Here is a 26904-nt window from a genome sequence, read left to right on the forward strand (position 1 = left end):
TTCCAGAGAACTGATGCCATGGTGCACTGAAGCTATTCCGGTAGATTGCAATAACTAAAACACCTTACTGAAAAAATTGTGTTATAAATGAAAGGTTAAATGAAAAGTCCAATTTTATTTAATTTGTATTATCAATTCTTGATTATCAAAGTGCTTACTAGATTTGAAAAAATATTCTCCCTTTAGTCCAAACACATCAGATTCTGAAAACAGCGTGAGAATTAGTACAAGTTGGGTTTTTCCCATCCAGTTTTTAATGCTTGCTGGCACAAACTCATTCTGGAAAAAAAAAAAAAGGAGGGAGGGAAAGAATTAGCTTTATTTAAAGCCTCATTAACCAGTAACAACAAAATCTATGCATCATTAGTTTTATGACTTCCTTCATGCACTTATTGTCAGGGACTAAGCTGCTGCTTTTACGTCTGTTCACAAAGAACGGAAAGTTCACACTGTCACAGTGAAGTTTGGATTGCGTTCATTTATATTATCGGGCATTAAATACATTTTTAAAGGTCTCTTCGTTAAAACCGTTGTTTTCCGTCCACTGCAAAAATACATCACATTGTATCTATAAGCGACTGTTTCAACACTGTTGATCTGAATGTTTCAAATACAAATAATGGCATAAAACTGACCTCTGAACAATTGTGGCGTTGCAAATATTCTGTTGTCTTCATGCAAGAGTGCAATTTCCAACTTAATTACATATAACTTTAATTTATCTGTTCTCAGCACTGATGTGTTCTTGGCGGTTGACAAATACACACTTCATGCCAGACAGTTGAACGCTTGCATCACTACATTTTAAAGTCACAATAAATTGGCACATTCCTGTGTTTGGGCAGGCTGAGAATACCTGAGCCATGTTTGCCCCAGGAGGTACAGTGCATGCCAAGTCCTCAATAAAATAGCGCATTGCCACCCGCATGTAGGCACCATGGCTGACGACGAGCGCATGAGCAAGCACATCATCCGAAACTCCATCATCTGAGTGACCTGCAAAAGGCCCGTCTGGCTGAAATTCATCACCATGACGTATTTTGTCTTGATGCTCAACCGCCATCTGCTGGAACAAAAATTTAAGGAATGCGCTGATTCGGATCTTCACCTAGGAGGAGGACAGAGTTTGTAATGTGACAGAAGACACAAGACGGAATTTAAACCTTTTTTTTTGGAGGTTAGATTTTTTTTCCACTTTTGATCCATTTGTAGTTACACAGTGAGTTATACATTTTAGCGAGCAACATACTGCATACTTCTAAGCCACATACTGCACCCATATCAAACATTTTTCTAAACTGTTCAGTTCAAGTCCATGTGAAAGACTAACACAGTAATTCTGTCATTCTGACCAATCAGATTTCACAAAGGTCCAGTAAGGTTTACCATATGGCTACCTAATATATATTGTTTTAAAAGGCATATTTTAAATAATGGTAAAAAAAATAATAATGTATAAAAACTGGCTTCCCTTTTATTATTCATATAAACCAACTAATTATATTAAAGGGTCCAGTCAATGTTCTAAAACCTTCAATTCGATTCTACATTTGATTTATATAACCAAAGCTACTTTATGCATACGTTTTGTACTTCACAAAAGAAAAAAAAACAAGAGAAAGTAAACAGATCCATAATAATATACTATTCTCATACAAACACACACAAACACACACACACACACACACACACACACACACACACACACACACACACACACACACACACCTGATCCATTGTCTCTCCACCTGGAGGTGTGTACTCTGAGATTGGCTGGCCTGCTGCTTTAGCCATGTTCTTCATGTCCTCCACTTGCCCTCCTTCAGCAATACCAAAGCTCTGAAAGACACTACTGATCAGAACTTTGACCAATTATTATTACTGTTGTTGTTATTTGCATAAATGAATAAGACTGCAAAAATGTTGTCGGTATATTTAGTGATGTGATCATCGCTATTACTGTTATTGGTGCTGTTACTATTGTAGGTGCTATAATTCCTACAATACGCATTAAACCAGTGTTTTTTTTTGTTTTAATGTGTAAAATATTGGGACAGCAAAAAAGTCACCGTTCGAAAAATGCGTTAATAGGGAAATTATTATTTAATTTTAATTAGCAATCAAATGTGTTAGTGAGCAAGAGAACACCAAGCTGCACTGTGCTGTAGTCCTCCAGCATTTATATACCTCCCATTAGGTAGAATAGAATAGCCTTTATATGTGATATATACGTTACAGCAAAGTGAGATTCTTTTCTTCGCATTTTGTTCAGAACTTGGGGTCAGAGGGCAGGGTCAGGGACGAGACTGCACCTCTGGAGCACAGAGGGTTAAGGGCCTTGCTCAAGGGCCCAAGAGTGGCCCCTGACCTTCCAATATATATAAGGTTCATAAGAAACAGAAGACTTTCACACTTACCCGCTCTTTAAGTGATGGAGCTGTCACAATGTCTAGGTTGCTCCATGTCTTGTTTTTACTTACAATAATTTCAGCAGTCTGGAATGTAGAAGCAGTGAAAAAAAATCTTCACTTGGAAATCAGATAGTAAATTGAACATTCAGAGTAACTTATCCACTCTTGTTTTTAGATATCTAAATTATAAAAGAGCTGAAGGACAGAGATTATTTGTTGCAGCACCCTTGGAGAAAATGATGGTGACGTTCCCTGCTTAAGGACACAATGATAGCAGAAGAAGGGGGCGGGGTGGCGAGAGACACCTTTAATCCAAACCAGGATTGATTGACATTTGGCTTGATGGTGTATGTTAAAAGTTTTAAGCACAATTTGTTAGGTACATGCACCATTTAGTTTAGGCAGACTACAGGTTTGAAGACGGCTGTGATGTTATAGGGCACACATCTTTTCTAGGGGTACCATCATTTTTTAATAGGAAATTTCATTAGTTTTTTTTTTTAATGATTCTGTTGAACCCGCAAATCAAAAGCAATGTCTGATTTTCTGAACAGTTCATTATTTAAGTAAATTTTAATTTTATTATTAAAATCATATAATATTTATTTATTATTACTTTCGTCAGTTCCAGGTTATTTCAGCGACATTTGTCTGCTTTTGTTTCCACTTTAATGGAAGGGTACCAACAGTTTCCAAATCTATTGCTTGGTTTCTTTCTATTTATTTGCACGGTTACATCATTTGCACATGTGCACTAGTCCTATGTTTAGGTCTGCGTGGTCTTATTTAGTTCCATTATGTCCTGTAATGTCCTGCCCCCTACCTGTTCTACTCCTGTCCTGCAATCACAGCTCACCTGCTTAGCCCGTTTCATATCACTGGCAAAAACATTAGTAAAATGTACATCTTGAAGATACTGGGCGGCAGCTTCGGCTTGCTGCACACCGATTTCAGACAGACTGGAGTCTATTCCCTGACCTGGAAAACAAAATTAAAACATTAAACAAACATGAAAAATATAAATGGTGTCTAATCACAAACACGTTACCTTGCAGCAGTCCATCCTTGTTGTACTGTGTCTCACCACTGGATTAAAAAAATATGTAAAGGGTAAAATAATGAAAACAAAACCGGAAACGAAACAAATTGTTTACAATGGAGCACAAACTTTATATCACCATTCTGGCTGGAGTTTTGTAGGATGTTGCTTTTTACTGATTCGTTTCAAATCATTTTTATTTGTATAGCGCTTTTAACAATGGTTTTCAAGGCACCTTTACAGATAAAGCAGTAATAAAGAATGTATAATGTTGGTAGGAAGCTGGAGGTCAGAGCACAGGATTAAGCAATGATAGAGCGCCCCGTCCCCCCCGTCCCCCCCACACCCCCCAGGAGGAGAGAAGATCAAGGGCCTTGCTCAGGGGCCCAACAGTGGAAGATTGACAGTGTTGGGGCTTAAACCCACAACCCTCTGATCAGTCAAAAGGCCAGAATGTTTATTTATCCAAGTTAAGATTTCAGAATATTTGAGAAACCTTCCTGAAGTCATATAAATGAGCAGATTTTTTTATATATATATTGTTTCACAGTTCTGGGATCATTTCCACCCTTTAAATGTCACTGAACCCCCTGACTGTTAGCTGACTAGCAATGTTGACCTTTAAATAAATGCTAAACAGCTATTGGTAGGAAACTGGATACTGAGTTAGCAACTGCGTGCACATTTAAACCGTTTTTAAACCGTTTTAAATGTAGAATTGTTTTAATCGTTAGAATCAATTTAAATAGCAGGAAATGTCAAGAAAACTGGTTACACTTCTCTGAGGTAAATCCTGTCTGGTTCGTTACTGATACCAAAATATGCATTGATAATGATCATATTATACATATTCGACTTACTGTCGGATTATTGTTAAGACAAATGAAAGCATTAGCCTAACTGTGCAGTTTTATGAGGTAAATAATAATAATATTATTAATAAAATAAATAAACGGTTGAATAAGTCCACCAAGTCGCACTGCACTCGGTCCCTCTCGCTGCCACCGCTTAATAGCTCTGGTGTTGCTGTTCAGGCGTGACGTCACGCGCCGCTCCGGAACACGATTGGCTGCCGCGGGCGCGCGTGCGGTCAACGCTCGAATTCCGATTTGCTAAACCTCTGCGCGTGCTCGAAAAATACCCACTGACGACGGACTCCGCTGCGCATCCTGATTCGATGAGCTTGGTGGTGGTGGGGAGGGGTTAAAGGCAGGGGGAGGGTTTTAATTCGCACGTGCGGCCCTGTCAAGTCCCTCTGACGGAGGTTTCGTTCTGGCGTTTGATTGGTCCCTGTAGGACGCACGTTTTTTTTGTTTTTTTTTAGGCGCGAAATTCCGAAACAAGTGACGAGACATTGACTCTGAAACTATATATAGTTTCCAATCATAGTTTATACATTTGTTTAATCAAAATGTAGGAATAAAAGCGTTAATATATAAGTAACGCAATTTCCAACCTGCGCCAGGATTCTTGTAGATCCACAACACTGGAACCCTGAGCAGAATGAGTGTCAACGCCATAGATAGAAAAGCAATCCATTAAAAAGTACCGTAAACATCACGTTCACACGTCGGGGTAATAAAGTTTAGTAAATCAGCCTACTGGCATGTTTATGGGAGGTGTGAGGAATCTAGAGAACCAGGAGGAAACCTGGGCTTTTGTGGGGGTCCCCAGAATTTCATTGCTCTTCTATGATTCAGTGGGTGCTTCTTGTAAATTATTTGGTTTACAATTTTACAATTGTTTACGCCTCATAAAGGAGTTACAACTTTGCTGATTAGATGCTTTGAATGAAGTAGGATACCCGAATCGATAACACTCTTTACTCTTGTGTTTCTGGGATGTACGTTCTCCACAGCAGAATCAACTTCTCACATTTAGATCTAGAAGACCGTCTGCAGGGTTTTTTTTTGGTGAGTAGGGAAAATTCTCCAATAAATGGGAGAACATACTGAGAAACTTGGAAGGCAGGCAAACATCACCTGTGTTTAAACATCAAATAAAGTATTTCTACGTTATTAGGACATTTCTCTTTCTTGGTTAGTTGGTTGAGAAGTTACTTGGTTGGTCAATAGGTGTTGCTGAAAAATAATCAGCCATTCAAGATCAATTGTAATAGTAACTTTATCACTCCTCAGAAGGTCTAGATCTGATTTCACATGGGATTTAGTTCAAATGTTCTTTACACAAAGCAAAATTGAACAGACAATGCCTCACACACTTTGAAGCAGATATTTATTGGAGAGAGGTTGTGCAACAGACATATTGAGGTACATGACAAGGTCATAGTGGAGGAAGGAGACAGAATCCATATAAATGTTGACATTCAAATGGTTAATTTTTTAACACAGAGACCGTTATATGGTGGTGAGAGCCATCATATTGGCACAGTCCATACTACACCAGTTGCTGAAAATACCATTTGCACACCTGAAAAATGTGTATTAAGGCGAAGGCACAGTGCAACTCAAAGTCCAGCACCGATTTTTGCCATTCTGTGTAGGACTTTTGTGTGTTTTAAGATGCGTTTGGAGAGAGTTTCCAAAATAAAATGTATACACAAATTTATGTACAAAGATCAGACTATCAGCTTATCTTAGCTCTTAGACCCTCAAATCTTAAGAGATTGAAGCATTGGTGACTTGTATTCCCCCCCTCCATCCACTATGGTTGGTTATAGTCCAGGTGGGAGCCTTATGCTGTTCATGCTTTATTTAATGAAGACTTAAAAATGTCCCCACCATCAGAATCAGAATCATTGTATGCCATCTTTCATTGGCTCCCAAAAAACTGTGATGAGTTATGAGGTACAGAGAGACTTAATGTTTGTCCAGTAAACCTGAGGTATAGACATACCGTACTTACAGACTGTGAGAGGAAAAGGTAACAGGGCAAGAAAACAAAAGATAAAAAAAAAAAAAAAGAGAAAAGGAATCATGCTTTCAGAGCATACTGTACAAAGAGCATTTCCAGTCGAATACTCGTTACATTTCTTGATCTTCTATTTACCATCTACTTCTGCATTCTCAAAGTATTCTGTAAGCAGTAAAATAATTATAATACAATTGTTTATAAAATAGCAGCACACTCAAGTGACATCACAACTATGTTATTTTTGTGTATAAGATGAAACAAAAATCATAGCTTTTTTTAGCAGCGGAGAAAAAAACAAAAACAAAACAAAAAACACAATAACTCATTGAAAAATATCGACACTTGATTGATATCTTCACAACCACTTCTACCCCCTCTTCACTTTGGAATACAGTATCAAACCGTAAGAAGCAACATTTCGGTCCATATCCAAGCTCAAGACCACCCATAAGGTCTTAAAAAAAAAAAAAAAAAAAAAAAAAACAGTACTACAAATTGATTTTCAGAGCACTGGGGGGGTGGGTGATAAAACAGGATAACGTAAGAATCGTTTGATAGCAGGCTGTTTAAGTGAACGAGTGGAAGTAACCTGAATTATGGAACCCAATTGCCTCGAGGAAATAGATCAATGACAAAAAAAAACTTAATGAAGTAGATTTTCTCCTTCACCCACAAAAAAAAAAAAAAAAAAAAAAAAAAAAAAGACTATGGTCATCAAAACAAGGCTAAACTGCCCCAACATCCCTACCTTTTGATGCAAGCTAAGCAACTTGTGCACAAGTGTTCATATTGTGCTGTTGACACGTACTGCCTTAATCCTAGTCAGAGAATTGGTACTAAATCTTATGTCAGTCCATGCTTTGGAAGCAGCACTTTTGTAAAGGAGATGACAAGATTATGGACACTGAAGGATACTTCAGCAATCTGGTTAAGGCACAGTGGAACAGGACAGCACTCTAATTTAAGAATTTAAGGCACCATATGAAACAAGGCATTTTTTATTTATTTTTTTTTTTAAATCGGAGAGCAGCTTCACCAGTTCACTTTGTATAAATTAAAAATGAATGCCACAGAGCGGGCAACTTATTGATATTACAAGGTTGTTGTTTTTTTTTTAACATTGCATTACACTGCACAAAATAACCAATTAACATTTCAATGAACAGCAAAACAAAAATTTCAAGTAAAGAAGAGAGAGGCCTGGGGTGGAAATTTTTTTGTTTTGGAATGTTGGTTTTTCATTGGTGTAACGATATATGTTGTCTGCTCCCTTTTTTTGGGGAAGGGATACTCAAGACATGTAAATAATGGCCCTATTTCTCTCTGTGACTAAAGGGGAGTAATGTGCTCAAAGTGCTTTGTTGTTGAAACTGAGGAACTACACATGCACAGATCAACAAATTTTCCCCTAATCAATTAAGCATCCCTGTTTATTACCTTCCCCACTGATTAGCTGGCAGTGTCAATCAAACTGGTTCAGATACTGGTCTGTAATCCAAACAAAGAAAAAAAAAAAAAACACTCAAATAAAATAAGAAAGACACAAACAACAGTCAAACAAGCAAATATATAAAAAGGACTTAAATTATCACGTGATCTCCGAAACCACATCTGATCCTCTCCTTTGGCCTCCTCTCTTGTATGCCAATGTATGTCCATCTCAGCAGCAGCATACATCTCTCCTTGTACTCACACAGCTTGATCGCCCACCATATGCCAGCTCTCCTGCATGAATCTCATGCCACCCTGCACTTTCTGCGACTGCATGCAGACTCCATGCTCCCCCTTATGGAATTCTCTTCTAGCACCTCTTTAAATCAACACCTCAAGTAGCCCTGGGCTTCAACTCGGGAACGAGAACGAGCCGAACATAACGGACCGCGCCTGTATACAACCGTAAAACTGCTAAGGAAGTCGTATCGAAATACAACCTTCTCCGTCGCACCCTTTTGTGTCAAAAACGTAAATAAAAAAAAATACCTTTAACCGTAAGAGCATCTTATAGAAGGTAGTCGTCTGTCTCCTCCCTCTGTTCTCTTTGTCTAGCCTCCTCGCAATCCCGTGCACTGGACTGGACTCATCCTTGTGTCCCAGGCCAGAAAAATAAAAGCGCATGAATAGAAGGCAGTGATACAGGTAGCCCGTGGCCCTTCAAAAGCAAACAAAAGCACTATAGACTTATGCTCTGTCCCCTGTCTAGTCCCCCAACTGTGTGGCATCATCTTGAACCAATTGGTTCTTCAAAGAAAGCACACACACATCTCATGGTTTCTATCTCTCTTTCTCACAGACAGACACATGCATACATGTACCCACATACAGAAACACGCATGCATACACACACAAGCAGCCTGACAAAAGCTTATTGACATCTCCATGCTTTGAGAATTGAGAGACAATAAGTTACTAACTAAAAATAGTAATCATATTATTATTAATATTATTAATAACAATAGGCTGGTCTCAAGACGTGACCCCTTTTACCTGGCGAAATATTCGGAAATTCGTTTCATTTCAAACGTTTTTGTAATTTGGTCGGTGCGAGCAAATTCGAAGTCATTTTTTAACATTGATACCATAACATAGCATTCGCTGGCAACCCGATTGAAATATCTTTAACCGAATTTTACACCGAAGAACTTTTTTGTGTAGAAACAGAAAAAAACGATCACATTCTCACTATAAGGCTTTTATCAAAATCTGCTTCACCTAACATTCCTGGGCCTTTTTCAGCTTTACCACAGCCAAACGGGGACTCCACTATCCAGCTTCATGACACCCCTGTGTGTGTGTGTGTGTGTGTGTGTGTGTGTGTGTGTGAGCGTGTGTTCATGCTCAGGGTTTTTTTCGAACATGAATTGAAACACAACAAAACAGGAAAAAAAAACAAAGCCCCATTTGTGTACCTTACAAGCCAGTCTTATAAAGTTGACTATTTCTTAAAAGCCTCTAAACTCTGGCTTTTTTTTTTTTTCTACTAAAAAAAAAAAAAAAAAAAAAAAACTGAATATAATTGAATATTCATTTTAACTGAATATATATATTTTTTTATGTTTATACAATGAAAAATTGTTTGCAAAATACTATAGGCTTCCCTTCTATTAAACTGAGGCACCATAGACATTTTTGCATCAGTATCAATTCATTTAAAAAATACCTATTTTGTATCTAAAATATCTTTGATTTCTTTTCTTTTTTTTTCTTCTTCCTTTCGAAAATAGAATAAAAACCTACAAAGACTAGCAAGCACTTTTTGAAGGGCTGTTTTGTTTTGTTTTTTTTGTCGTTTTTGTTTTTTGTTATTTTTTTTTTCCTTTTGATCCAGACATCAAATCCTGCGAGCTCACAAGTTGATGTCTCGTACATCGGTCGGGGTGCTGGACTGGTCTTGGTCATCCAAAGCTTTGTTGCGTGGGTTGGTCTGGTCCTGCTGCTGCTGCTTGTGCTGCTGCCGGCGTCCCTCTCTTAGGCTGTTCATCAGCACACGCTCAATCTGCTCCTGACATGCCTTCAACAGGTCCTGCAACCACAGCAACAGATAGATTATGGGTTAATACACCCCAATTTATTTCAGCACTTTATTTTTATTTTTTTTAAAAGCATGAAGAAACTACAGGTTAGGACATGCTTGTTTTCACTTCTGTACGTCCTCTCAGAGCAGCAACAAGGCTACTGGATTAAGTGTTCCTCAGATTTCTTTTGGAAAGGAAAAAAAAAAACAACAAAAAAAACAAATATTTTTGAAATAAAAAGAAGTGAAAGTTTTAGCATGAAAACGATCTCTATTGGACGAAAAATTCTATAAACTTTATTAGCGGTAGTTTTTACCAGCTTCTCGTATTCATGTATTTTGACTATCCATATGCATTAATAAATAGAAGACACCTTATTTACAAAGCAGGGTAAAAGGTAACGTAAGAGCAATACAGATCTAACCCCGACCACGTCATTGCTTCCAGACAGAGAACTCTACACGTGCACCCACCTGCACACACCGACATACCCAACGCACCAGTTGCTACAACAGTGTAAACAAAGGCCGTAGGAAAGTTATGTTAATTGCATCCATGCACCGTTGAAAGATACTGCAGCTTTCCTTCTTTTTAGCCTTTTTAGGGAGATCAGTCCTATCAAGCCCATCTTGCAGCTTCACCAGCCATTAAAATAACATTTTTAGTGTTGTTTCAAAATGCTTTTTGAGTTCATACAAGCTACAAAAAAAAAAAAAAAAAAAAACTCACCAGGGTTTCCTGCTTATTTATTCCTCCAGAACAAAATCACAAATAAACTAATTCTTACATTGATGTTGTAACAAATCAAATGGGCGGGGGAACATAATATAACTGGGATTAAACAAAATTTTGCAAGAGCATTCAAGGGAATGTTTTTTGTTTTTCTTCTAAACTAAAAGTGAAAAACAGCGCTCTCTGGTGGAACCAAAAAGAAACCACACTGTTCACAGCTCTCTGTTTTGCTTCTCTGTGGGTCTGAGGCACACCAGGCATCTGTGGGAGTTCTTCTGTGAGAAGCCCCAGAGGCAGGGCTTGTAGAAAATGTGTTGATTGTGAAGAGACTGCATTCTTTTGACACTGACTTAATTAAAAGCCCATGGACTGAAGTGTGAAACAGCATTAGCTATGGTGGCCTGAAAAGGTAAGTGTGTATATGTATGTGTGTGTGTGTGCATGTGTGTTTTACAACCACAAGTCCAAGAGTCTATGAGTAAAATAAAACAAAACTCACCATATGCTATAATTAAGAAAAGGCATTAATAAGAGACAAAGTATGCGCCAGAAACGCGATGTATTTTTTTTTAAATGGTAAGTGAACTCCCTGGTGCTGCATGGAGGTTGCATTTGTCTGCATCCCTCTGGAGTAAAGCAATCACCGACCTCCTAAAGAGGTTTCTCTGGCTTCCCACTGAGATGTATTGGTATTAGTTATAAGATATAAATTCCACTGAGAAACTTAACTAAAGCATAAAACATTCAAAGGAACTGCCTGTATCTTACCGCAAAAATGCCAGGGCCGACTTCTTAAAAGAAATTCCCCTCTGTGCCGCTGCTCTTTATAGAGGCATAGGCAAGCTCGAGCCAAGCCCCACAGGCTAAATTCAAGCAACTTTAATGACTTCAGTGTGTGACTACTGGTAGGACTGGGACACGCTCGAAAAAGAAAAAAAAGAAGAAAAAAAAAGAGGGTGGCGTCCACTAGAGAGCGCTGTTCATCATAGATGTTGAGGTGAATTGCTGCGACTGTGCATTGTGGTGGATTTTAGAGGTATTTTAAGAGTTTTCCTGTTTGTTTATTTCACATTTTTGGGGAGCTTTGTTAGTGTATGTTTTAGACAAACACGAAGAATGCGTTCTTGCCGATTGACATTAAACACACTGTTTTAAAAGTGTTGATCTAGACCAAATAGTCAACAGAATATATGACTTTGTTGTGTTTATCTAGAGTTCAATTCAAATATATGATTCAATTATCCTTTAAATTTACATTCTCATTCAGAATTGACATAAATCACTTTATCCTGGGAATACTGGGAGGACGAACAGCAAAAGCAGATATATATTCCTGGATTTGTAAACCACAGCCTTTTTGGTAGTAGTTAAAATAGCATAAAATATTTAAATTACAGCTAATGGGCTCCGGTTGGTGTATTTTGAAAACGCCAAGTAATTATCAGTTATATTTACAATATTTAAAACTTTGTTTTTACTAGCTTCTGTCTAGGATTGAAAATCGAAAGCCAGATAAATAAAAGAGGTTTAAAATACATAGTGCCTGTTTAATAAACTGGTTAATTAACTGCCTGAATTGCTACCCAAAAAGAAGATGTGGAGACACCTAGCATTTAGAAATGTTACTGTAAAAAGAGGCCGGTTTGGTGAAAGTGAACTAATCAAAAACACAGCTCTACTGTAAAACCTCTCAACAGTTGTGGTGATCCAATTCATTATGTACCATGTGAACAAGTGAAACACCACTGATCGTATAAATACACTGATGTTAGCTGCAGAAAAAGATATTCATATTGGGGAATGAAGGAAAAAAAATAGCCGGGTTCAAAACAAGGCCAAGAGAGGATTGAGAAATGAAAGGGATTAATTTGTTGTCCCAGACATTTGGTGCAAAAGGCCAAGGGTCCTAACACATGATTGTACGTACCAAAAATATCCTAAAAATTTGCAGTTAGTTCCCTGCCAAAAACTCTCACATCAGCATCATCTGACAACGAAAAGCAGATTTGCGGTCACAACTTGCCAAACTTTGATTTGACCGACAATTTACCTATTTTTAGTTAGGTATTTTTACGTATTGTACCCCTAAAAAAGTTGACTCCTAGTTTATTCGGCCAAAATTCAGAGATCTAACCTTGCAATGAAACCGAGCTTCAGAACAAGCAAAGGAGTTCAGTGTGGGGGGCCGTGCCCCTGACCCAAGCCATACAGGAAACACCACCAATTCATATCTGAATGCAAACTCTAATTCAATTCCAGTGAAATCAACATTACCAGTCAGATGAAAACTCCCAGTGCGTCTCTGGAGAAACACAACAAGCCAAAAAGCATCACTTACAGTATACATTACCTACAATAACAACATTTACTGTAAAGACCAAATGCCAGCTGGAATATTCAAAGCTTTAACTTCTTTCTGAGAGGCCATACAGTTTGCAGGAGTTGTTAAGGCCAAATTTTCATCCACCCTGGTTTGGCCTGCCACATGGAGCCCACTCCTGTACACATCGTACCAGATGTGCTTCAGGCTACACACACACACAAACACAAACACTACAGTAGCGACTAGATGAGGCTAGTTGGCTGTGTCATATGTCTGGTGAAAACCACAGGCATTGGACACCACAAGTACCAGCAGGATGCCTGACTGGACGGCTGGCAGCGTCATATAGCTGTTGAGCATTCACAGCCTTGAACTTTCTCTGAGTAATCTCCTCCTCATCAAGCGTCACATTCTGAAGACCTTCTCAGACCAGAGAAAAGCATCAGGTCCCAAAGGAAAAATGCTAACGTTAAAGGTCGAATCTAATTGCAATATGTAACGCTAGCTTTATTGCTCAGACTTTTTGTAAAAATTACATTCACTGGTTAACCCATGCTTACATGTCCAGTGTCCCATTTTAGGAGGGATATGAGGTCTGAGTGTTAGTGGAACAACAATGAAAGGGGAGAAATGAAGACACTGGGTTCTTTCAGATTAAAAAAAAAAGATCTGTAGGGAAAAGTCCCTGGCCTCAACCCCTAGCCAATCCAACCTGCTTGCTCCCCTGTCTGCATGTTATTCAAAAGGTTTGGCTTGTTGGCATCTGGGAATTTAAAGAGTTGATCATGGACTGGGGCAGATCATTTCTGCTGGCTGAGACTTTCCACTCCTCACACTGAAAACGTTCACAGCTGAGAAAGAATGTTCTTCCTCTGCTATGGTACGCGTCCTGACACATCGGCACTGCACCGGTTTGCCCACCGCTGGTGAACTTTGTGGTGGATGGCTGACCTCTTCAGGTCCCACTTGAGGTGATGGGTCTTACATTCAATTCCTTCCTCAATGTTTTCCTCGCTTCTTCTCTCCCCCTCTGCTATGCTACGTATGGCCTCCCGGAAACGGATATCATTAAGATCATCTTTATTGGGCAATGTAACTGAGGCTTTATTCGTTATTTGCATAAAGCCACATAAGCCCCACCACTGCACCCCAGCTCTCTGGAGTCTTTCCTCAGAGTCTCTCAGTTGGGGTCAATCCCATTTCACTTCCAGTAATTCAGTGTCTGAATATCAGATTGAATTGAAGTTGGAGGCAAGCCCATTAAGGAGGAAAGCGCTATCTCCTCACTCAGAGCCACGATATATATTAAAAAAAAATATATATATATATAAAAACCCAACAACCCCACACACAGTACCGCATTGATGCTTTTCAAGAACGGAGGCACCTTCTCATCGTCGCGCATTTGGGTTTAAAGAACACCATTTTACACAAACTACCCTTACTGATGTGCCCCTTTTAAAAGCCTCCCTTTGCTGGTTTGATGCAGGCTACCACCCTGACAAAAGCCAGTCCACCACTGCACCCCCTCCCTAAAGCTGCTAAAGCTTGGACTGTGTTTGGACTGTACACCCTGCCATGGAGCCACATAGCTGTCTGCCTGCAATTTAAGGCTCGTTTCTCAGTGCAGAATGTAATATCCAGCCTGCATCAAGCTCGCAAAAACAAAATGAACCTGATGCCTTCCCATCATTCCAATCTATGTTCAGACACATTTACAGGTTTTCTTTACTTTACATGCGGCATGTGACCTCTTTGGGAGAGATTGCCCAAAGGCAAAGAAGGGATTAGGGGACAGCTGTGAAATACTGAAGGGAAAAAATGCTTGATGTTTTGCCAATGGCTTAATTTTCACATGACACAAATATGTAGCTTTGGTTGATCATAAACTGGAATTTTTGTACTTCTCACTAATGTCAAGCACTAAAACTACTGATAAAATAAAAATGCAAAAAGTAACTAGAAACAATTTTGGAAAATGTGTTTTATCTGGTGTATCTAGCAAATTTATCGGTTGACACAAACAGCAGCTTATAGATTTTACTGCATGTTTGTAGGTGCATCCCTATACACATTGAGGTAAAAGTCGCAATACTCACAACTTCTGTGTTCGTGATCTTAGCAAGCAGTTCTGTAAGGTTGTCCCCCCAGAGTGCATGGTTCGTTCCATTGAGTTGCAGTCCACAGATTGCTGCTCCCACACTGCCCGTGGCAATCATGGATGGAGGATACATGGCAAAGTTGAATTCTGTGAAAGTATAAAAATGCATGGGTCTGTATAGCAACTAAACATTTTACACGTTAAATTTGGAATTTTGCAAGAAAATACTTCGTCATGCGGCATAAGAGAGGAAGAATCCATAAGGCTAAAGTTTTTCAATTTGCTAATTCTACACTCAACTCAGGTGTTCACAGCAAGCTAGCTAGCATGTTGCATACAAAAGACAAATATCCATATCCACAAAGTTCCGACCCCAATGCAGGATGAAGGTTCATTTGAATTGAAAAAGAAGCTGAAAGACAACGTTCTATGCACCAACTCCAACCTTCCCATCCCCATAATCTAGTTATTTATTTATTTATTTTTATAGCTCCCATGTAACTCGTGCTCCTTAAAAAAAAAAAAAAAGCCCCATAGCACTTGGAAAGGAAGAAATAAAACGCCATCGTAGCTCTGCAAATGCTCTCAGCTGTGGATCGTTCTTCCACATGTCGTAACATGCATGTGCAACAATGACCAATAACCTTCTAGCAGTCAATCATATTGCCAAAAAAAAAAAAAAAAAAAAAAAAAAAAAAAAGACAGCTTATGAACAAGAAAAATAGGAACTAAATAAAATGAGAGGGTGGAAAAAAAAAAAAAACGAGAGGATGAAATTCTCTTTTAATTAGTCAGACCCCATGATTTACCAGACTCCATGGCACACATGCTTAGCATTTGTTGCTACAACACAGCCAAGGACTTTAGGTGCTTTTTGGGTTTTTTTTTTGTTTTGTTTTTTAAATGCTGCTATCTTCATGCTTAAGAAATAAGTCAGCGAGCTACCGAGTGTGGATTCACTGCACCCTCATCCAAATGAGAGATGCAAAATTCAGCCCCCTCTGTGGAGTCCAATTCAAAATGACAGCTTTCACAAAGGTTGGAGGGTGAGAAGAAGTTGTTGGGTGGGAGGGGAAGGGGCGACAGATTTGAGCCACCAGAATTGACTAGAGAATTGTTGGGGGGGGCGGGGGTGACATAGGGGGTGTCTTGGTGCATTCCACTGAATGTCATTCTTTAGTCTTTAGTCTGTTTCCAGACCCTCATGAGGTTTTGGCAGGAGAAAAGACCCTGCAGCCCCCTCTCCTGCTGCCATTTCTCTGATGCTGGGCCACCTCTGGGCTCGCAGAGTGGACTCCAGCAGCCATCGCATTACCATGTTACCGTATTCAAAGCAAACCTCAATATAGTTCTGATGGTAATTTTTTTCCCATTCTTTTTGAGAGAACTCAATGAGGTAAGGCCTTTGATGGCTGATGAACTATCCCTTCGTTGCCTTCTTAACATTCAGAACCAGACACTTGTGGATCTTGTGCTTTTTGTGTATTGACAAATAAATGCACTTGTCTTCCTGGAGCAGTAAAAGGATTTTCAGCTCCAGCCAAGAACAGAAAAATATATATATGAATTAAGTCACTCTTTGGGTTCTGTTCTATTAATTAAAAAACAGAAAAATTTAATAAAACAATATGATATATATATATATATATATATATATATATGAATGAGAGAGAGAGAGAGAGAGAGAGAGAGAGAGAGAGAGAGACATCCACCCCCAACCCCCACTACAAGGACAGAAGTTTGTGGACACTTGACCATAAGATTCATATGTGCTCTTTGAATATCCCATTCTAAATTTTTTCCTGAACTGCTGTTATAAGCAGTTCCACTCTTCTGGAAAGATGTTCCACTAGATTTTAAATTGTGCATGGGGTTTTAGTAAAGTCAGGTTCTGAAGAAGGTGAGGAGGCCTGGGTAATTAGTAGCCCTCTCAAGCTTTTCCTCTTCAACCCATGTAAGCCATATTTTCATGAAGCTCCCTTTGTGCGCAGGGGCATGTCATGCTGGAACTGGATTGGGACTCCTAGTTCAGTTAAAGGAAAAACGTAATGCTACCACATTCAAACACCCTAAAAAAACTGTGTGCCACCAACTTTGTGATACCAGTTTGGGGAAGAACCACATATGGCGGGGAAAATCAGGTGTCCGAATACTTTTGTCCATATAGTGTATGTGTAGCAATCAGATTAGTTTTTTTTAGCAATTGGCAACAGATAGTGCTGAGGAACAAAGAGAACAGCATGGCAATGTCATAGCTGGATCATCTGAAAGACGGAGAAGGAGATGGAGAAAAACGGCTGCATTTTACGCACCTTAAATGATATGCCTGTTGGAGAAAAACAGTGTACGTAGCAGTGACGCTTGCTATGGAAGGCTCTTTGTAAGCGGTGGCTGGCCTGCTCTGCCAGCCTCTTACCTCCTTCAATGAGCCATTTTCATGCCCTGCCCACACACTGTATCCAGTATCATACCAGCGCAGCCAACTTCTGGGTGGGTGCATTGCACTGCATATGCATTTAACTTGTAAATTAATTAAACACCCGGAAAGTTGAGTAACAGCCAGGGAGCGACGATTTTTTTTAAAGGCAATAAATCATCTTCCAGGATTGCATTCGACTGCATTCCTTATTAGCTGTTCCGTTTACAGAAAGTCCCATTGTGAGCAGCCAAGCTCCCCTGATTGATAAAGGTCAAATGTAAACAACTTTTTTGGATTTGGCATCATAGTTCTTTACCCACCACAGCCCACAGTCAAATGGAATAAGCCACTTATGTGTGTAGGTGAGGGAAGCTCACAGACACTAAATTCCTGGACTCTTGTGGGTTTGTAATATGTGGTAGGTGCTAAAGCTGCTACTGTATGTCTGTCTGTGTCGAGATTCACTGGTGGCACTTTAACGCAAACGTTTCCATGTTTGCGCTTTGAGGACCAGACTAAAAAAAACCCACTACCACCATCTGTTATAAGCCTGTCACATTCAAAACGCAGAAATCTGACTGCTAATTGCGAAGGCCACACTGAAATTCCCGTGTGCTACGTCCAGTTTTAGCGGTTCTGCCAAAGTCACTCGATAGGGCTAAACCGAATTTGGACATGTCTCAAACCAGTCCTCTTGCTTGCATCTCAGGCGACGTCTACGCTTTTATCGGCAGCCAAGACACCGTAACTCAAACAAAATGAAAACAGGATTCCTCCTCAACTGTTGAAATCCTGTAATAACTTGCTTCAGTCTTGCACCATTGCTGAGATGCTTGAGCAACAGTGCACAGGCCAGCAAGGGAGGTAGCAGGGCCTCTTGAAACAGGAATGACAAAATGGGCAGAATCATGTTTTAACCATGATGACCTTCCCCAACACACACACACACACACACACACACACTCCAGACCATAACTATTTACTAAACTAGCCACTGTTAAGTTATTTTTTCTAAGGCACTTCTTAGACAAGACAAGAAAAAAGCACCACCTATACAGTTAAACTATGCAAGCATGGGCGTGGCATTTGGAATTCTCTTAGCATAACAGTTTAGCATAATTATGCTAGTCAGGCAGGATACTGTGGTTTGATCCGCATTGGGAAACTATATGAGAATTGGTATGACACAGAGAAAAGGAAATTCTTAGGTTTTTAGTTCTTCCTGCTGTATGGATGCAGCGGAATTACAAAGGACAAGGACTCATAGGAAGCCATGACTAATCGTTAAAACATCCTTATGCTCGCTTACTTTTTCCAAATAGAACAACCGATTGTAGGTCAGGCCACTGCAGACAAAAAAAAAAGTTAAATCATGCTGCAAATCCAAAAGTCTTCTTGGTTTGCATCCTCAGGAAATCGGCATGGGGTGGACACGGGGGTTTGAAAATGTTTGACTGGGAGTGTACACCCTTACAGAGAAATGAACAGTCTAGATTGTCCATGGTAGGTTTATTTTTTATAAATTGATGTGTATTTGATCCCGTACCAACCAGCAAGAATTCCGACTCCCACACCCCAAATTAGTCATTTCCTTTAAAAAAAAAGTGCTTCTAATATCGACTCATTATGTGTGTAAAAGACGTCACAGAATCAACCTCTTCCATTCAAACCTCTCCACCACCATGGGAAAGACCAAAGAGATGTCAAATGATGTCAGAGATGAGATTGTAGACCTGCACAAGGCTGGAATGGGCTACAAATGGGAATGAGCAAGAAGCTTGTTGAGAAAGAGACCTCTGTTGGCACGATTATTCGAAAATGGAAGAAATACAAGAAAGTAAAATCGCCCTCACTCTGGAGCTCCATGCAAAATCTCACCTCATGGGGTGAGGATGATTCTGAGAAAGGTGAGGGATCAGATCTGAATTACACAGGAGGAGCTTGTAATTATCCCAACGGAGCTGTGACCACAGTCACCAAGAAAACCACTGGTAACGCACCAAGGTCTCTCTGCTCAAGAATGCTTAAGTTTGCCAACAAACACCTGAATGATTCAGAGAAGACTTAGGAGAATGTCATGTGGTCAGATGAGACCAAAATTAAGGGCTGTTTCTCTGCTGAGAGTACAGAAAGGCTTCACCGCATGAACAGGGCTCTGTAGCATCTTGGATAAGGCCTGGCCTCAGCTAGAACACTAAAGACGGGTCGTGGACGGGTCTTCCAGCATGACAATGGCCAAAAACATACGGCAAAGACAACAATCTGATGGTCTTGAAGCCAATTCCAGCCTGGTGCAGGTCTACAATCTCATCCCTGACGTCCTTCGACAGCTCGACAGCTCTAAATAATTATTTCCCCCACTGCTATGAAACATTTCATTTATTGCAAATTGACGTGTCCAAATCCCAGCACCAATCCTAAAACTACAGTGTTTATAGTATATACTTGGCCAGGTACTGTACATGGCCATTGTTTTATAAACTTCCAATAAAACAGAAAATCAACATAAAATTGCTAACTAATGCTTTTAGTCTGTGCTCGGAGCTCCTGCACGTGATCCGCAGACACGCCAACATCACCCGAAGGCTTCTGCTTGGCATGTTGACAGTACCTCCGAATTATAGTAGAAGACGATTGATAATTTTGCAGCCAATATAATTATATATATGCAAATATTCTCTACTCAATATTTTGCTTGTTTGTTCTTGTTATTATAAGCAGCAAGGCAACAACTACGTGTAAGGGAATTTAATGCGTAGGCGTCCGTTTGTACAGCAAGTAGGCAGGATTGAAAGGCGAAAACAAAACTGTTGCACCCTTATTCAACATTTCTGCAGATCAGGACGGCGAAATGGATTAAAGCTCGTTATTCCAGGTTCTATTCCGGCTAAGGAAGAGAGGGTGAGGCAGTCATGGATGGGAGCAAGTGTTCTCATGGATATCATCAATTCCTCCTGTCAGAGTAGTTTCACAACATACCTACGATATCCATTGCACAATCGGCAAAAGGAGAGCCCACATCAAACGTGCCATGTTTAAAGAGCTGTCATCTCCTCCTGTTCCGCCCACCACTCTTCACCAGTTCCTACACCACGTTCTCAGAGAAGAGGTGTGGGGGATTCTCCTGGCGGGATAAGCAACCCCAGGGAGGGATGTTCGAGCCCAGGGGAAATATGAGTAGGTCCCATTAGAGAGCGCGAGCGTAAAGTCGGCTGGGAGAACCAGCCTCACAAAGACTCCTGAACATGGGAAAACAGTCATGCCCTGGAGCGGCTAGGAGGCGTGAGAAGCAGGGATGAGATATGAAAACATGACATGCTTTGCTGTTTGGATCCGCTGGGACAATGCTCTCTCACTAGCTTTTTTTTTTTCTTCCCTTTCTCACCCTCGATCTCTTCTCCATGTTTGATCTTGCCAAGAAGAAAAACTCTCAGTTGTCCCTACGCGCAGTAACGGGTATACGGAATAGACGCCTTTTCAACACATCCTCCACACTTGATCATACCATTCAATGACATCCAAACCTATGATTTTTAGTTCTACATTATGCCACACGAGTGTCACGATAAGGCATTTCACCAGAAACGCAACGCCTTCTCGAGCGACATGAATGCTTTTGCATTCTTGCTACTGTTCCACCAAAATTGCATTTCAGGTTCTGGAGATTAGCAGATAGAGTATATTTTTCAACACTCACCAACATGTTGACACAAGAGATCACTACCTAGTAACTGACAAAGGATCTTTTACTTTTCTCACTAACAAAACACAATGGAACACAACACATAGGCCAAATGCCATGCGATTTACCCAGTGTTTATTAGGGGGGGTTCTGATTGCTACAAAATACTGCAAAGCGCTAGGACGTGTTGAAACAGGGAATAATAATAAAAAAAAAAAATGCTGACCAAAGGAAAATCAGCTTTAATAACTAGGAATGCTATGAACTGAGGAACTGTGATTTCGGGGCACGGTATCAGCCAACGTCGACTGAGCGAGCGCTAGTGATAATTACACAGCGTCCTGGGCGTTGAAGTGCAATTACCTGTTGCACACAGGGCGATGAAGGTCTGCACATGCTTGCGGATCAGGTCCAGCTTATCCTCAGGCAGCGGCAGCCTCTTCACTATGTGTTCGATGAAGTCGTTCGGAGTGACAGCGGCCAGGTTCCACTTCAATTTACCAAGAACCACCAGTTCCCATTCCTAAAAAAAATCGAAGATCCAACAAAAAAAAAACAATGATCTAAAGTCGTACAAAAGTTTTTTGTTTTTTTGTTGATGCAATGTTTTAGTAAACGTAGGTAATCAGAGCATATGTCATGAGGGATCAGTGTCTTGTGCGATATTGGCTGAATGCAGAGTCTATCTAAAGCATCTTTGGTATTTTGAGTTCTGCTGGAAGTGGAATATAAATTGATGAAATGCTAGTTGGCTTTCGAGCTTGTTGGCCCAAGGGATTCTGGATATGTCAACATTGGTTCATAATTCATTTTTGCTATTTTCTTTTCCACTCTGAGTGAATGTGAACAACCTTAAATCTTAGTTCCAGCTAGGGCATAGGGGACACAACCAAACCTTTTTTTTTTTTTATTAGTTTATAAACGTTTCTAAATGAAATAAAATCACAAAAATACGAGGTTAGTCAATCTATGACTAACTACAAAGCAAAAGTGTCTAGAAAAGGGGACAAAAACAAAAACAAAACAGGTATATTGTATAGAATTGTGAGCTTTTTCGTTTTTACCAACAGGGCAAACAATCTCCTGGGTGAATCGGCTTCATACTGATTTCCTCATCGTGGCGTTGTGATTTTGGAATTTTTGAAGGCACGATGTCTTGATCCCTGGACTATATAATGTTATTCACACTCCAGAGAGACATAAGCAGAGTAGAGCCAGGCTAGCGCTACATTACTGTCTCTGGCTAATCATAAATCTACTAAGCTCTATAAGAAAGAAAAAAGAAAACACCACCAGTGACCTCACGGCATCTGTTCATTATCAGGTATTCTACTCCTGAGAATGCAAAGTCAGTCTTTGTGATACACACAAGCAGAGACTGGAAAGCACTTCATTCAGTCTCACCCCCCCAAAATAAACCATTCAAACACTTCAAATGAATGATGAATATTCAAATTCAACTTGACTACTGATTTGAAATTTATTGCTGTAATTATAATTGGACTTCTTTTCATAGATTTTAATTAGACATGCAAACTATATTACTGCCTTCAGGGAAACGTGAGCAGATTAAGCTGTAACTTCAGGGCAATAACTGTCGGAAAAAGCTCAATTTTGCATCGAGCGAAAAGGCAAAAACAGGGATTACCACTAATGCCACTAAAGACGACTAGATCCATTTATCCACCCCGGAAACTTTCAATCACACAGAAATCATGTCAACAGCGTTGATTTTTACCTCGTTCAGGAAACACAAAGTGAGGTTCTAGTCAAAAGAGGACCACGAGAGTGAATGGCTAATTGAGCATAATAAGGCTCGCCAGTGACTACTTGTTTCTAATCATGATGTTTTCTTCATCAGTGAACCACATGCACTTAGCCATGACTTGGATCACTGAGTCAGCCATTTAACCCCCTAAACTGTACCCATGACGTTTCTGTTCAGCTGACCAGGAGGCCGTCTTGCGATCGAAACCTCTGTAACTGAACTAAAGTTTGAGCGCACCATCGCCGATGCACGATTTCCTTGCTGCCTCTGCATACCCGGGTTTCAGCATCAGAATGGCTCACCCACAGGTACAAACAGCTCAGATCTTTAGAAGATGGCAAACAGATCAAAAGTATTTTGCAACGTACAGAAAAGAAAAAAAAAACGCCTGAGAACATTCAGTGCTTTTTTTGTTTTGGTTTCGCTGATACTTTTTAAAATTATTGTTTTTTCTTTTCTCTTTATCCACTCATATGGATTTCAGTGTATTCAATTTACAGAAATGCCATAATTAGACTACAAAAAACTGCTGTTTATGCAGCATCCCTAATATCATGTACGATACGCAATCGACACGCAACAACAGCATGTAACGAATAAATATTTGACTATACAAAAGGAGAAGAGTTTGCAACTATAATTTGCTTACGCCAAAGCGTTGAGACAAAGCCGAGTGCTGACTAGCTGTGCTTGCAACACACTTTATATACCCACTTCCTCATTTTGGTGCTACTGCCTGAAGTGAGGGATTCATTTACAAGAAGTCTGTAGCGGTAACAAAACTTGAACTTGAACCAGGCCATCTCTGGTTTCCTGCATCTTTGAACTCCAGTGTCAACTGGTAGACCAGATTTAAAATAAATTTAAATAACAATAAAAAAAAATACCAATTGCAATTTTGCTTAAAGAAGCAAATTCGTGTTCTCCTTGACAAGAATCAACACAGTTCTGTTGATCTCCACCACAAAGACAGAAACTGATGAGCCTGTGGTGAGAAACATGCATGCATACATCCTCAACATTTTGAACAAGGACTTTTGATTGCACAGCGAACGCACTCGGGAGGTACCGACCTCCAGCCGAGCAGAAAGACACGGTTTTGTTTCGACTTTTCTTTTTTTTTGACCACACTGTGGGAGAATGGCACATCGCTGTGGAATGTTTCTGGAATTATGAAATTTGGATTTGGACAGCTTGTGTTGTTGGAGTTGCCAAGGTTGCTCTCAGATCCTTGGCTTCTTCTAGAAGCATACACACTACAGAAATATACATTAATTCTGTAAACCATTTATCACTTAAATCCCTGGTAGATTGACAATTAGGATGGTGATTATTGTGAGGTGACACTTCCTAAGAAGAATCCATAGGTTTTCCCATCTTATGTAACACATGTTACAAATCAGTGTGTGTGTGTGTGTGTGTGTGTGTGTGTGTGTGTGTGTGTGTGTGTGTGTGTGTGTGTGTGTGTGTGTGTTTAACTCCACCGGAACTGGAAAACCAGATATTATACCCCATCTGGGCACAGTGATAGAATTGATTTACATATTTGCCACTAGATGGGGATAGAGATCTGCGAGTGGCTGTACTGCTAACGCAACTACAGTATCTTCCCTTAATCACACTTTAGAACATCCAGCATTCACCAGCTAGACTCTGCAAAGTTCTTGTTTGCTCTTTAATTGTCTTTAATTGCAGCAAGCAATTCAAGTCTCTTGTGTCATAGTAGTAGGAATTTATTATTTTTATATATTGAAAATAAAAGCATTTTGTGAGATATATATATATATATATATATATATATATATATATATATATATATATAAATGCAAAGAAAAAAAAAAAAAAAAGGTTAAGCCATTATAATATTTTAACAAACTTTTAACCACCTCCTGGGTCAAATATCTACATTGCATTTAGGTGCTTACCAGAAGTTCCTGCGGTCGGATGGAGTTATCTGTGTAGATACAGAGCTTTTCTGCAGTTAGAGGACGCGTCTCTTTCAGTTTGGACGCCAGAAACATGCACACCGCCCCGAGCAACTGCAGGTTACACTTTCTGGTGGGGACAACGGCTAAAAATCTGTCCAAGTAGTTCATAGCCAGTGGGAAAACTTCCTCCTCGCACTTTTGTTCCTCGCAGACCTGCAAAAGGCAGGAGAGCGACGAGCATGAGTTCAGCCGGAGGAAGAAACACGTGGTGCATGAAACTTACCAAGAGAGTGTGAGATCCACATTTCTTTAGAAATAAGTAGAAAGCAATCTTGCTCTTTAGTAGAAAAAGAATCATTACAATAATGTAGAGTGGAAGATCATATTTGATCGCCTGCAAACTTTTACCCGTGCAGTGGAATTTGTTTAATTTTTTTTTTTTAAGGCTAGAAATACTAAAATTTCAATCTACAGAACTAAATTCCTTCAGTCCATTCAGTAAGAAATGAATCAAGTCACAAATCACTCGAGCCAAAAAACAGCCTTGAAGCACAGTAGGCTTCGGAGCAGCTCATGCGGGGTTTTTTTTTTATTCGTCATATTTTCATAAAATATTTAAAAATATAAATAAATTGTCCACGACTACAATTGACACATAAAAATGATCAGAAGTCCATTCGACATCATTCCCGACAATTGCCAAATATTCAGATTCACGTTTTCTGTAATAAAAACGCGATTTTGTTTGGGACGGATCGGGCAGCGCTTGACGTGAACGTCGCCATCGCATCGAAATACTACATTGAAAAATTTGTATAAATTAACGCGTTCGCGTCATGTGAACATTCAACACATGAAAATAAAGCCCAATTCCTTGGCTAACGTTCCCGACAAAAAACAAAGACATCGAACCAACATTTCGGGGAGAAATGAACTTAATTCCTAGGCTACACCGATTTTGCTCGGCGTTGGGTTTGAGGGAGCAGCTCAAAAGGCCCTCGCCCTTCCGCGAACACATATTTGGAAAAATTGTAACAAAATATTCGCGATACATTTCGCACGATTTAAAACCAAAAACGTGGAGTTTAGATGTTCTTCTATCCGCCCAGTGATATTGAAAAATCTTTCGTGACGTTTAAAGATATTTAATTACAAAAAGAAGACAGACCTAATCTGGGGGAAGGAAGAAAAAAAAAACAACATGGCGTTTTGCGATTGCAGCTACCAGGGGGAAAGTAGTGAACTGCATACGTGTGCATGGAAATATTTATCGAAAAATAAATAAATAAATAAATAAATAACATTATGGAGCAGGAGACGCTCTTCTGCACAATCGATCGCCTTTTAATCGGATATACAGTGCGGGTTTTTTTTCCATCCTTCTTTTGCAATCGGGTCGTCCTCTCCAAAAACCTACGACACAACCATGAACTCGATCCAAAACGCACTAAAATAAACGCCCTGAAAAAAATTCGGCCTTGTCCGTTCGGAACCGTTAAAAGAACATGTCTGGTTTCCGTTCACGGCCCAGAACCTATAGGTTGACAGTGAACCTGGGTTGATCTCGAGCTGTTTTTCAGTTCTGAGGAAATACCCTAAAGTTCACACACACACAAACCTCCAGCATCCAGGTGGCCACCATCCTGCGCATGAAAGGCTGGATGTCCTTCTGCACGCATTTAAAATAGGAGCACTGGGGCAGAAACCTCTCCTCGATAGTCAGGAGGCTCTGCAGAACCCTGTCATCGCCGAGAAGGTTCGGGTCGGGACGGGCTCGCACCACGGTCTCCGCTTCCAAACAATACAGCTCCATTCCTCTCTGGGTGTTCACAGTGTTCCTTCCGATCTCTAAAACACCAGAAAACTGGAGCCGCAGAAGCAAACTTCTTCGATGGGCATGTAAAAAAAAAAAAAAAAAAAACAAGTGTGTGGAGCTATATCCTGTGCTTGTGTCCAGCTTCTCTGGAGAACTTTCAGGATTCTCCTTTCCCTGGTGGCAGCTCTGCTCTGGTTTCTTTTGCTCTGCTCTTTTCTTGCTGTAGGGTTGCCAGATTCCAGTCTCGACGCAGTTTGAAAACCCTCCCACATTTGAGTTAGGACCCAACCCTTATTGCA

At 40.0% G+C, this 26904-nt stretch overlaps 2 protein-coding genes across 2 annotated transcripts; both read right to left on the reverse strand.

The window, feature by feature from the left end:
• Positions 1-301: 301 nt before the first annotated feature.
• Positions 302-4492, reverse strand: tigara (TP53 induced glycolysis regulatory phosphatase a). The gene is made up of 6 exons (XM_046849441.1): positions 4311-4492; positions 3460-3497; positions 3268-3389; positions 2418-2495; positions 1729-1839; positions 302-1108 (listed from the first exon to the last, which is right to left on the reverse strand). The coding sequence occupies exons 1-6, from the start codon at positions 4340-4342 to the stop codon at positions 719-721; spliced, it is 771 nt and encodes a 256-aa protein (XP_046705397.1). The 5' UTR covers positions 4343-4492; the 3' UTR covers positions 302-718.
• Positions 4493-5668: 1176 nt separating this feature from the next.
• On the reverse strand, positions 5669-26904 carry ccnd2a (cyclin D2, a). The gene is made up of 5 exons (XM_046849439.1): positions 26408-26904; positions 24787-25002; positions 21457-21616; positions 14991-15139; positions 5669-9844 (listed from the first exon to the last, which is right to left on the reverse strand). Exons 1-5 carry the CDS (start codon positions 26600-26602, stop codon positions 9668-9670), a joined length of 897 nt encoding a protein of 298 aa, XP_046705395.1. The 5' UTR covers positions 26603-26904; the 3' UTR covers positions 5669-9667.

This window comes from Silurus meridionalis, chromosome 5, assembly GCF_014805685.1.
Source record: "Silurus meridionalis isolate SWU-2019-XX chromosome 5, ASM1480568v1, whole genome shotgun sequence".
NCBI classification, from domain to species: Eukaryota; Metazoa; Chordata; class Actinopteri; order Siluriformes; family Siluridae; genus Silurus; species Silurus meridionalis.